The 13,226-nt window shown below is 38.0% G+C and overlaps 1 protein-coding gene across 7 annotated transcripts in view; it reads left to right on the forward strand.

The window, feature by feature from the left end:
- Positions 1–13,226, forward strand: part of RTN3 (reticulon 3) — a 54,541-nt gene that overhangs the window by 1,400 nt on the left and 39,915 nt on the right. For 4 of the 7 annotated variants that reach the window (XM_082477154.1, XM_082477156.1, XM_082477157.1 and 1 more), the window contains exon 2: positions 8,516–8,566. The exons of 2 other annotated variants lie outside the window; for them this stretch is intronic. In XM_082477154.1, the coding sequence (XP_082333280.1) occupies positions 8,516–8,566 (51 nt within the window). Of the gene's footprint in view, positions 1–8,515; positions 8,571–13,226 lie in introns of all 7 variants that reach the window. One more of the 7 variants, XM_082477155.1, reaches the window with a different exon arrangement.

Raw genomic sequence — 13,226 nt, forward strand, 5'->3', positions numbered from 1 at the left:
TCTTGAGGGGGGGAAAAAAAAAAGCACCACGAGCAGGTGGTGGTTCTTAAAGGAACTCAGTCTTCCAAGAAGAAGACAAAAAAAAGCTTTTTGTCAAAAGAAGGGCCATAAGCTTGGCAGAGTACAGATAATTTTGCTGTTTATTTAGTTACCTTAAAGGATTTTGAGACGTTTTAAAATGCTTCATCGTCTCCTTTGCCAGAATCTTGGGTTGATTGTTCTAAAGAACAAAATTGATCTTAGCTTTAAATATATTCTCTACGTGTTTTTCGAACAGTGGATTTCCACGTAAGAGCTTTGGTACTCATTTGGATTTTCCAGTGTGGTTATGGCCATTTCAGTCGAAACAGTATCAGAGGAAGCTTCTGCAAGGCCAAGATTAGCTGTCCAGATAAAGGAATGAGGCAGCAAATTTAGAACCCTTGTCCCCTTTAAACTACCACTGTTTCTCCTCCAAATTTTTGTGTTCTGGGCAAAGGTCCAGATGAACAGCAGCTTCCTTATATATTTAGCAACTTGGTGTTTTGGCTCTAATCATGTGTCATTGGTTGCTCTTTGGTCGTTGGCCCTTTTGTGCATACCTTTTGATTTTTCTTGGTTTTAAATTTTTGATACAGTTGAAAAATAAATTAGATACTCTTTCCACCTTAAAGTCTTACCCACTGCAAATATGTATTAATATTATGTGAAAATCATTAATACAGTTTTAGTGGGTTCAGTGCAAGATCCTCATTTGTCAGGTCACTACTGGAAAAGTTTAGCTTAAGATACTGCAGTGTATAGTCATCATTTCATTGCAGAAGCTCTTCCTCCTTGCAGAATGCTTTCTCCATCTCTCAGAGGAAATGTCTCAAGCTTTTGCACCATGAAAATTGAGATGAAGTCTGTTATTCCAAAATTCGACTCATTTAAAATGGATTCTTGAAAAATATACCTTGTTTTAAAAATCTGTAAGTGTTGATGTCAGCCTTTAGCTTCACTTTCATTCACCAAGCTCCTCTTGGTTTTAGAGACTTTAAAAAATAAAAAAAGAAGAGGAAGTGGTCACTTGGTGCCTGCAGGAGACAATTGTGTCTTGACTGACCTGTCCAAATTTTAGAGATTTAGTTCCTACCTAAAGGTGATTAGCAGTAGCACTCTCTCTTCCAGTGCATCGGGTGTTAGTGCAGTTGGCAATGATGTACTCTTGGAGAAGGTCGGGGCCAGGATTGGCTTCCCAGATTTCTGCCTTTGAAGTAAAGCGAGGATTTCAAAGGCATAAATTTGAGGTTGAGGTAGAAAATACGTAAATAATTAGTGCTCTTTTCAGGATGAGGGTTGCCTTATTAGACATCAAGTATAGATACCTGTCTATTGTCTGAAGTTTAAAAGTGCTTTAATAGCTTGTTGTCTATAGCCTTTGAAATTCTATAACTTGCTAGAGACTGTTCTTTATTACTGCTCTGAAAATCATGGTGTCAAAATAAAGCTACATTTCTTGTGTCTGTTTGTGGAAGTTAGCTTAAAGCAAAAACAGCTTGGACAACTAAAAACTATTTTAATGCTTTAAATACTTCTTTTTCACTCATGAAACTGAGTTGTTCTGTGTACTTTTTAAGGCATCATTTTTACGCTTTGTTCTAACACGTCAATCAATCATATGATTATGTAACTTGTATTTTCAGTCTTAACTCTTAAGTAAAAAAGAACTCTGACCACCTGTTCAACACTGACATCTGTATTGTATTCATGTCAGATTAGCAGTGACAGTATAACATCGTGATAAACACACAGACTTGAGCCCCAGAGACACCTAGATTTCAATTCTGTCTCTCTCGTTAATTGTATGACCTTGTGCACATCCTAAACCTCAGGAGTGTGACCTAGACAAATTTGCTTTGCTGCCCTTAGATCCTAACTTTGATTGAATAATGATACCTAGTACTTGATACATCTATTTGCAGGTTTGAAACACATAGATACAAAAAACAGTTGAATTACAAGTGAGAAATCATTTAATCTTCCTCCCAGTAAAGGATGCTCTTATATCTTTTTCTGCTTTCTAAAAGCGAGTCAGTTGTTTCAGCTTTTGACCCCTCATATTAATAAGAGCTGCGACTCCTTTCACTCACCTGATGTGTTAAAGACGTTGGGAGGGAGCCAGGATGTTTCATAGATCGCTTGGCATCAGTATGCTTAAATACTTTCTGCAGCATTCTGACCATAAGTATAGTTATGATACATTATGAAACTCCTATCAGTGGAAGCAAGAGTACAGGAGACAGCAAGAATGGTCATGTCAGTATGGTTCACAAATGCCTGCTGACTAAGGTGGTTTTTATTCCCCAGGAATAGAAGATTTCTTTTAATGCTGTTTTCTTTTAGAGTCAATTCACAAATAGTTTAACGACTATGATCAAACAAACCAGTCTACATATATTTAACACTTACACCTTCCTTAAATTGAAATCTCTTGGGAATTGTTTATGTAGTAGCTGGTAAGAGCATCAGTGTTTTTATTTTTATTATTTTAGTGATGGTCTGAAAACAAAATAAAACTAATATTATTGTTTTTATTGTATTCTGTGGTGAGGAAATTATATACTGGTCCTGATATAGGAGGCACCTGTTTAATCCTGTGCAGGTTACAAGCGTTTGTAAACAAAGCTTGGCAGTGAAGGAATTGGTGACGTGCCATTGAAGGGCCAGGGGAAAGTTAAGGTTTCCAGTTTTGTGTGAGCCAAGAGGTTGTTTGTTCTTTAGGAGGGCACTTCTCTTTAGACTAGCCATAAACCTAGAATTTACCATTTTTGTAATTCTGAGCAGAATTACAAAAGCTCCAAATAAATGGTTAGCTATGCATGTTTGTTGCGTGTACCTAGCTTATAGTTTGTGTTCAACTTTATTGTTAATGATGAATTTATAACTGCCTCCTAAACTGTACAGACTTGTGAAAAATATATAAATTTCATAGTAAAACTTTTAAAATAAAATCTACCAAGTCGATATTATGTTCATATCATTTAAGACATTCAGGAGTTGTGCAGGAGACTGATAGCTTTTATTGTTTATTCATAACAGCTATTCTAGAATTAATTTGGATCATTGGGTATGTTATAGGTGTTTTGAAAAAGTACGTATGCTACATAAGTTTAGCTGTAATCAGTATTGCTTGTGATTACATCACTGAAGTCTTTTACTGCATATCTGACTAGTAACATCTGTTATTAGAGTATGACACGTTACTCTGTAATACTGCAATTTCAGAGAGAATCCCTTTATTTCTTTTTTGGGGGGGGGCGGCGGGGGAGGCTGCACTGCACGGCTTGTGGGATCTTAGTTCCCTGATAAGGGACTGAACCCAGGCCACGGCAGTGAAAGCGCCGAGTCCTAACCACTGGACCGCCAGGGAATTCCCAGAGAGAATCCCTTTAAATACTGTATAGGATTTGCATTTCTGTTTTACGTTTTGGTGGGGGGGGGGGGTGGTAATTGTTACCAGTTAGCCTCCTCTTGTGATGGTCTCTTTAAATTTAAAAGAAATATTCGTATCTGTTTTTTCCAATCTACTGGTTTAGTTTTGCCTGTAAGCACATCATCATAACCTAGTTGGGGAGGCGGGTGGGGGAGTGGCAAAAGGAGCTGTTTGACTTGTTCCTCACTGGCAGTTTGCCCTTGAGGGTATATTGAAGGGTATTCTGAAAAACATATTTAGCAAAATTAATACAGAGCCACCTGAAGGCATTTCAGCAGTGAGCATTGTCTTCTTTTTACATAAAGGTGGAAATATTTGATTTTTTATATCTTACCTTTGTGTATTGCTTTATGGTTTAATTTGTGCCCATACATTAACTTAATTCAACAAATGTTTGAGCATACATTAAAGCTCTTTGTTAGGTGCTGTGCGTACAACATATCTCTAAGAGGCTGTATTCAATAGGAGAAAGACTTGTATTTTTTATCTGTGAGGTGGGTAGTGAAATAAATCTCACTTTACAGATGAGGAATCAGAGAAATTAAGTGATATGCCCAAAGGTTTGTGTCTGTGAAGTTGAAGATAGGATAAAACAGGGATTGAGGACCAACTCAGTTCTTTCAAATATGTACACTGCCTCTCTTTGAAATTTGAAACAACATGCGATAAAAACGGTTCAGTCACCCTCTTGAATTCAGTTACTGGTTAACTGAGTCCAGTTAACTTAGAAACTGTCACTTCTGGTCCCATGGTTCCTAAGCCGGGTGCCTTTTTGCTCCAAAGTTCTACAGAGACATCTCTTGTCAAGTTCACCAGTTATTTTCCACATTGTTAAATCCAGTGGTTACTTCTCTTCCTCATTTTATTTTATTTTATTTTTTTAAATTAATTAATTAATTAATTAATTTTTGGCTGCGTTGGTTCTTTGTAGCTGTGTGCGGGCTTTCTCTAGTCGTGGCGAGCAGGGGCTACTCTTCGTTGCAGTGTGCGGGCTTCTCATTGCAGTGGGTTCTCTCATTGTGGAGCACAGGCTCTAGGCGCATGGGCTTCAGTAGTTGTGGCACACGGGCTCAATAGTTGTGGCGCGCAGGCTCAGTAGTTGTGGCGCACGGACTTAGTTGCTCCGCGGCATGTGGGATCTTCCCGGACCAGGGCTCGAACCCGTGTCCCCTGCATTGGCAGGCAGATTCTTAACCACTGTGCCACCAGGGAAGCCCTCTTCCTCATTTTAAATGCCCTTGATTCCTCTCTTTCCTTCATAGAACAATCAGCAAATCCTATTGATTCTGCCTTCAGAATATATTCAGTGACTACTAGTTTTCTCAAGTTCCAGTGCTACCACCCTGGTCCAGGCTGTTATCATAGCTCTCCTGGATCAGGAGAGCAGTAGAGGCAGTTGTCTCCTAAGTGGTCTCCAGACTTTCTCCCTTGGCTCTCTTCAGTCTTTTCTCTGCACAGCAGCCGGTGTAAGCCTGCGAAAAATATAAGTCAGATTATTTCACTCATTGGCAAATGCTCCAGTAGCTTCTGATCCCACTCAGATTAAATGCTGAAGTCCTTAGAAGGCTTATGAAGCCTTACAATATCTGGTCCCAGCCTCCCCCTTGCTCACCCAGCTTTAGCCACACTGATCTTGCTGTTCTTCACACCAGGAATACCTCTCTACCGCAGTCTTACTTGCTGTTCACTGTACCTAGAATGCTCTTCCCTCATACATTCTCGCAGCTCTTCACTCTCTCACCTCCTTTAGGTCTTTTCCTGGCCACCTGATCTAACTTGCACAAGAGAAAACACACCTTATAGGCCTTTCCTGCTTTATTTCTCTTACCACTTGTCATAATCTATCTTACGGTATTTGACTTATTTATTTTGTATATTGTCTGTCTGCCATGGTAGAATATAAGTTCCATCAGAGTGGAGATTTTTGCTGCTTTATCTATAACCCTGAGCCTATTTATATCGGTGAACAGTTTCCTCTTTGATCTGCCTTAGACAACTTATTTTTTAGTGGAAATTAATATAAAGAATTTCTTCTCTGTTTCATTCCCCAACCAAGTGGCATTTCATGTAGTCCTTCAGTCCTTTGATTTTTGCTTCTCCAGTCTCCAACATCCAATGACCAAGTCCAGGCCATTCTGTCCTGTCGTATCTATCCCCTTATTCCCATCCTCACTGCCTTAGTTAAGCCCTCATGTCTTGCCAAGATTATGTAGTAGCTTTTCATTTAAGTCCATACTCTACCCTGCTGCCAGAGTTCTCTTTAAAATACATGTGATATTGTGAATCCCTTACCTTCAGTGATGCCTCATTATACATAATATAATCTAAATTTCATTACATGACATTTAAAGCCATTTGGAATCTGATCAGTTGTTCGTTCTCTCCAGAATGCCTTCCCCTGTCTTGTTCACGTGATGAACATCTCTTCTGCCTCTGCTGCATTCCCATAATGCATACAGTTTTACTGGTTTGTCTTTTTCAGTTGCTTGTGCACAACCATCATCTCTGTGCTAATACAGTGCCTAGACCTACCTACTTGAAGATAACGTTTGATTTAATTAATAGTATTTGAGCATTAAGGTTGCCTTTTTTGGGTTCGGTTGCCTGTAGCATAAATATGGCATATGAATACAACATGGTTGTGTAAGTTAGAAGACCTCATGCAATATTGTTGCAAACTACTACTGGTTATCTGTGTTCTGTATCAAAATAGATGCTATTGCATAAAACTTTGTATGTCGAAATTTTCCATTAGGAGGGGTGTCGGGTGGAGATGAAAAGTTCATAGGATCTTTTTTGTCATCAGGCTTATTTATTAGCATTTGGATTTTCAGATTTGTTCAGTTGGCAGAGATTTAATGTTGCAGATAATTGCATACAGAAGTGAACCCATCTGGGGGGCTTCCCTGGTGGCGCAGTGGTTAAGAATCCGCCTGCCAATGCAGGGGAGACAGGTTTGAGCCCTGGTCCAGGAAGATCCCACATGCCGCGGAGCAACTAAGCCCCGTGCGCCACAACTACGGAGCCTGCGCTCTAGAGCCCGTGTGCCACAACTACTGAAGCCCGAGTGCCTAGAGCCCGTGCTCTTCAACAAGAGAAGCCACTGCAGTGAGAAGCCCGCGCACCACGACAAGGAGTAGCCCTCTCTCACCGCAACTAGAGAAAGCCCGCGCACAGCAACGAAGACCCAATGCAGCCATAAATAAATAAATAAATTTAAAAGAAAAGAGATGAACCCATCTGGAAACATTAAAGAAATAGATAGAAATGCTTGCTTTAACAAGGAAAGGCGAACTGTTTTTCATTTGTAGGAGTAAATGTGATGCTTCATTTTAGGATAATTAAAAAGTAGTGAATTTTAAAATTCTGGTCTTGAGTTACTGAGTTACTGCCTCTTGTCCACTAAATTCTGCCTTGGTGTTAACATGTTCCATGTCTGTTGACTAAATAGTTTGCTTTTTTTAACTGAAGTATAGTTGATGTTCAATATTATGTACATTACAGATGCACAGTGCAGTGGTTCACAATTTTTACAGGTTATACTCCATTTATAGTTACTATAAAATATAGGCTATATTCCCTGTGTTGTATTTAGATTAGTACTTACAGATATAGTGATGGCCCAGTCCTTTAAAGCAATCTCCTCATTTTAAGTGTATTTCTAATATTTGTGAAAACATTTTTATAATTGCAAGAAAAAAGACGTTAAGTGAAGATCAGTATATTTAGGGGCACTTTTGGAGGGTTTTGTTTTTCACGTGCTGTTTTAATTTTTTTCCCATTTTTACCAATGGCAATTTATATTCTGTTTGATTATTTTTCTTTTAAGGCCAAAGGTTGTAGTGAAAAGCAAATCTCCCTCCTGCCCCAGACCTCAAAGTCCCTTTTGTTGCCAGTTAACAAATGGAGGCACATGGTATGCACTAAAGTACTTTGGGTTTTTTTTGTTTTTAATTAATTTATTTATTTTTGGCTGTGTTGGGTCTTCGTTTCTGTGCGAGGGCTTTCTCTAGTTGCGGCGAGCGTGGGCCACTCCTCATCGCGGTGCGCGGGCCTCTCACTATCGTGGCCTCTCTTGTTGCGGAATGCAAACTCCAGACACGCAGGCTCAGTAGTTGTGGCTCACGGGCCCAGTTGCTCCGCAGCATGCGGGATCCTCCCAGAACAGGGCTCGAACCCGTGTCCCCTGCATTGGCAGGCAGATTCTCAACCACTGAGCCACCAGGGAAATCCCCAGTACTTTGGTTTTTAATTTAATATATCAACATATATAGCTGTACCTCATTCTTTTTCATAGCAGCAAGTATTCCATTATTTGGATGTAACTATATAAGTAGACGTCTATTGATGGCCGTTTAGATTATTCCTAGATTTATAACCAGTGCTCTTATGAATATCCTTATATACGTGTCTTTGTACATGTATGCAAATATATCTGCCAAGTTAAAGAATATGTGCAGGAGGTGTCAGAGAAAGTTTATGCATTTAAAATTTTGATATATGTTGCCAAATTTAGAGAAGTGTAATTTAAGATATGGAAGATTTCCCATGTTGGTCCTATTTTCCCAGTGGATTAATTGTGATTAAAAGTATTTAATCATTAAAAGTATTCAGGGTCAATTTTACATGTTTGCCAACTATAATGTTTAGTACTCATATTCGTGACTGACTCCTCAAAATGAAGTTGAAAATGGTTACAAGCAAAATCAGTACACAGATCCCTGTTTTTCCTTTCCCACATGAAGTTGCAGGCGAGCATTATCTTTCTTGAGGTTATACTTGTTTAAAAATGCTAGGGGTTCCTCTTTTCTTCCTTTGCAGGTGAGAATATTTGACCAAAAAATTGAATTGATTACCTTTTAGAAATGCATCTTGAAAATGAAATAAGGTTTTGTTGCCAGGTGAGTGAAAACAGTAATTGGAAGTATAGATTTGGATTTTCTCATCTTGCTTAAACCCAGTGAAATTAAGGTGCTTGGCCAAAAAAAAAAAAAAAGGAAAGTTAAAGTTCAAATTCCTGTGTGAGGTTGTCAAATTCTCACGCTGTATATTTTCTTTCAGATTCCTTTGTTTCTTCCTCTCAGCCTGTATCTCTATTTTCGACCTCACAAGGCAAGTCTGTCATTTTTTGTGTGCATTAATAAAAGAAAAATGTTGAGAAAGAGGCTGTAACTGGGGATACGAGGCGCAGGTTTTCTGTTACCCCCAAATCCCCTAAAATAAAAACCAAATCCAAGCCAGTGCTTTCTATTTAGCAGTTTCTAATGGATTTCCCGTAAAGCTTAATAAAATAGAATGAGGCTAGGTGGACCCTTTAACATAGCGTAAGCTTTAGGTGTAGTTTTGAGTATTTCTTAAAAATTAAAAACTTGCCCACAGAACTTGGAGTAGATAGAATTGTGGCTCAGAAAACACACCACCTCCAGAATGCATTTGACCCATAGATTTGCGGTTATGTAACTGGTTTGGATAGGTAGTAGATTTGGAAAAACTTTTATTAAAGTGTGCTTCCACTGAACTAATACAGTGTCCTAGCTAGAATACTTTAGTGTGAACCTATCTGAGATTCATCCCAAGAGGTAGGCCAATTCCAAATTGCCTAGGAACATTGAACAAGTTGGTTGAATTTTTGGCAAGCAGGGCTTGTTTTCCTAGAGATTAAGTTGTGGTGTTTTGGGGGGGTTGTTTGTTTTTAATCTGTCAACCAGTGAGGAAGGGAATCAGAGTCGTTAACTCTATGTTTGTAGGGGAAGCACTGCCAAGAGCCTGGAAGAGAGAGTGTGCTTCTTTGATTTGCGCTAATAATAAAGTGCTGTTTCATTTGTGCTGTTGTGCTCCTCCTCAAGTATAGGTCAGCGGAAAAGCATTATCTGAAAAAAAGGTAATTAAACTCACTAGATAGGTCTAAGAAGCCTTGTGCAAAGAGTTTATTGTCCTAGCTGGAATGCAAAGTCTGGGTGCTGGTTTGTTGGGAAGACTTTGACTTTATAGGAATAAAACCATAAATGGGATAAAATGAACATAGTAAATGTTTTTCAGTTTCTGCTTCTTAGGAAACATGATAGATAAGATAATTTGTTGCTTTTAATTCAGACTGATAACATTCAGAGACCCCAGCATTTTTATAATGTGCTTCATTGTGTGAATTTGGATATATATCTTCTGGGTCAAATCATGACCTTTGAAATTAAAAAAAATTGTTTACATTAAAAGATATTTTGTGAATGTTAGAAAGTAACTCAAACATACAAATTGATCCTTGACATCTGGAACCCAACCAGATTTATATTTCTAAGGGTTCTTTTTTTTCCTCATGAGAAATTCAATAATTTAGGCAAATAGGTATTACATTTATTCTACTCTGGAAGATAAATCAGTAAAAATATCATAGTGTAAATAGAACAAATAACTGTATTTTCTCTGTTGTATTTCAGATCTTCTAAAATACATTCTTCATAGTCACTTTTTTCATACAGAAAGGGAATAATTAATATCCTAAATAGTGTAACAGTACAACCTAAGCACAACATACCTAATGTATAGAATGTTGAGAAAGATAAGTGTCATAGTTTAAAAAATTACTTTAATCCCTGTTAGGAGAAATTACATATACACTCAGGTAAAATGGAGGTAAATAAAGAGGATTTTTGTAATTAAAAATGTTTAAGTAGTCTTCAGTTTCAGTGAGTATGAGAGTTTGTTAAAATAGATTTGTCATTCTTCCTTTTTCTTATAGTTATTTTGACCAGCGCAGATTCAGGATAGTGTTATTGTTAAAAGGGTATTGCATGGTAAAGAAGCATTTAAAAATGTCATATCCCTGAAGGTGTTCCAGTGTAGCCTCTATTACCAACATTTTCTCCTGCAAAAAAACATAATGGAAAAGCAACCCAGTTGGTGCTCTACTTCATGGGCAGGTCTAGAGATCAGCCTGTTCAGTTTTTTGAGGGCACTCCTTGGCAAGTGATTAGGTGTGTTCTAAGGTAGCCAAGTCTGGTAGCTTCTAGTCTGCCTTAATAAAACTTAAGGGAAAGGAAGTTGTTGGTATACTTGGTTAACTGGATTAAAACCCCTGGAGAGAATAGCTAGGACCAGTTCCACCCAACCGCAGGCCTTTCAGAGTGACTGTCACCAGCAGGTACCTTGAGTCCATCATTGGCACTAACCCAAGTAATCTGTCTCTGGCTTCCATATCCCTTAGTCATTTAGCCTTGGAGGATTGTGCCTTACTTTTATATATCTAAACCATATCAAGCAATATGTAGCAGTAATTAAATAGGACATTTTCATATTTAAGAATGACATTTTTAATCCTGAAATATATACTTATCATTATTGGGCTTTAAGGAGATGCATGTACTAAAAGTTGTCTTTTTTTTTGGCCACACCTTGCGGCTTGTGGAATCTTAAATTCCCCAACCAGGGATCGAACCCAGGCCCACCGCAGTGAAAGTGCTTAGTCCTAACCACTGGACTGCCAGGGAATTCCCAAAGTTGTCATTAATTTGGACTGAGAAGAAAGGGCAGTTAAATCTTTCAAAAGGAAATTATGTAATCTTTATTAAATTGTACTACCTTGAAGTATACAGCTACTTAAGCTAGTAAATTAAGCTTTTTGAAAACTAACGAATAGATTTGTGATGAGCATATCAATGGAATAATCAGTTCCTTCTTAAATAAGTTGTACTCCTGAGTAGGTGCTTTGCAGTCTTTTGCTTATTGAGTCCTTTTTTCTCATCAAGCAGAGTTTAATTTCAGCTTAATCCCCAAGCATCTCAAAATAGGGGAGTAAATTTTAATGATGTTTTCCTGTACTGTTAAATAAGGATATTAACAGAGGTATAGATGTGGTATGTGGCCAATTTTTTTTTCCCCGAGCTTTTACTGTGCTCAGTACTTTATGTGAATCATCTCATTTAATCCTCACAGCCAATTTTATGGAAGAAAGGTACTGCCTCTTTTACTAATTGAGGAAACTGGGGTTTAAAATGGTGAAATAACTTGCTCAAGGTCACGCAGTAAGTGACACACCTAGGACTCCACCGTCCATGCGCATAACCACTACCTACAGTAAAGATGATATATTAGTTGTATTTTAGGGTTTACAGGTATTTTTAGAGATGTCATTTTGAGGTTAATGTTAAAATCATGAGAGCAGAAGAGGCAGAAATTACTATTTTAACCATATTATTGCTATTAATGATGTAATTTAGTATCATCTGGGGGATGTACTCCATCAGACACAAAATCAAACTGAAATTTGGTTTCTACTTTTGAAATCTTTGATAAAAAGTGGAGGCTGGAAAATACTACAGTTTTCTTTAGAAAACATTGGAAGAAAAGTGGGTGAAAATAAGATTAGAAAGAGAGGATCTACCCACCATGTAGAATTGGAAGTACATTTGCAGTAATGAATATTTGCGTTCAGTTTGAGTAATGCAGTTGGCATCTGGAATAGGAAGTTAAGCACTGAACTTTGGGGCAAGCGTTGAGGAGAAAAAATATGCCAGTTACAGCCTTTTTTTAAACAAAAGCAAAACATTTTTCTTTGTACAAAAGAGACTTTTTGTTTAGGATCTAGCTTGGCTGCAAAGTGTCTGCTGGCTAACTTCCTATTTTGATGCTTTGGCTGAAAGTTGCTGATACTGTTTTGCACGATAATTTGTCTTTCCCTCTTGTTTTGTGAACATGAGAAAATTCAAGTGTAGAAAAACCTATACCTGAATATTTCAAGCCTCCCTTGTATGAATATGCATAGTATGTATGTGAAAAAGTAACTTAGTGGTTTACTATAGGCTGGCACCCTTTCTTCACTGATGTGTATGCTTTTTCCTTGTTACAGGTATCCTTTGAGTTAAAAGAAATGAATTTCCTGAGGGGGGGTAGTAACCAAATGGTAACTCCAGTATAGCATAATTCTAAGTTATTCACTCTTTTAAGGAAGAAGTCTCATATAACATTCATTATTGCTTACTTGTTTCTAGATCACATTGTGTTTTCATTATTAAGTTATAAAACACTTGAATAAAAAAGTACTAAACCTTTTTCTAAAAGACAGTTTGGGGAATAAGAAACAAAGTAAAGAGAAGGGTGTTTTTTGTTTGTTTTGTTTTGTTTGTTTTTTGCCACGCTTGTGGGATTTTAGTTCCCCGACCAGGGATGGCACCCAGGCCCACGGCAGTGAAAGTGCCGAGTCTTAACCACTGGACCGCCAGGGAATTCCCTCAAGTTACTGTACTTTAAAATTAGTATATGGAAGTATTTAAAGCAGGCACAAAAGGATCACCCCTGCCCCATGCCCTACTAACCTGTAAGTTGTGCTCCTGGACAAAGAGAATCTGTGGTGAGTGAGAGTGAAGAGTGCCAATCTCTACGCCCGTGGAATTTTTACAGGGCTAAAGTTCTGAAGTACAGCTTGGCTTTTCTACCCCTCGAAAACTAATAAAACGCTGTAAAGCTGTGGTTCCCAAACAGGGTTCATTACTGGCAAACTTGTAATGCAGATTCCTGAGCTCCATCCTACTCAGTCAGAGAGATAGAGCCCATGAAGTACTAGTAGTTGTTCTAAAGTTTGAAAAGGACTATAAAAGATGGTGCCAAGGGCTATTTTTATACGAGGTTGTTAAATTGTTCAGCTAGTTGTACGTTGAACTAAAATATACTTTGATGATAGTAAAGATCATTTGCTGAAACATTTTGTTAAGGAAAAGTTCTTTTATCTTTCAGCATTGACTTAGAATTTTTTATATGTTGGGTTGTACTAAATGTCTTT

This window comes from Balaenoptera physalus, assembly GCF_965194825.1.
Source record: "Balaenoptera physalus genome assembly, chromosome: 10".
NCBI lineage: Eukaryota > Metazoa > Chordata > Mammalia > Artiodactyla > Balaenopteridae > Balaenoptera > Balaenoptera physalus.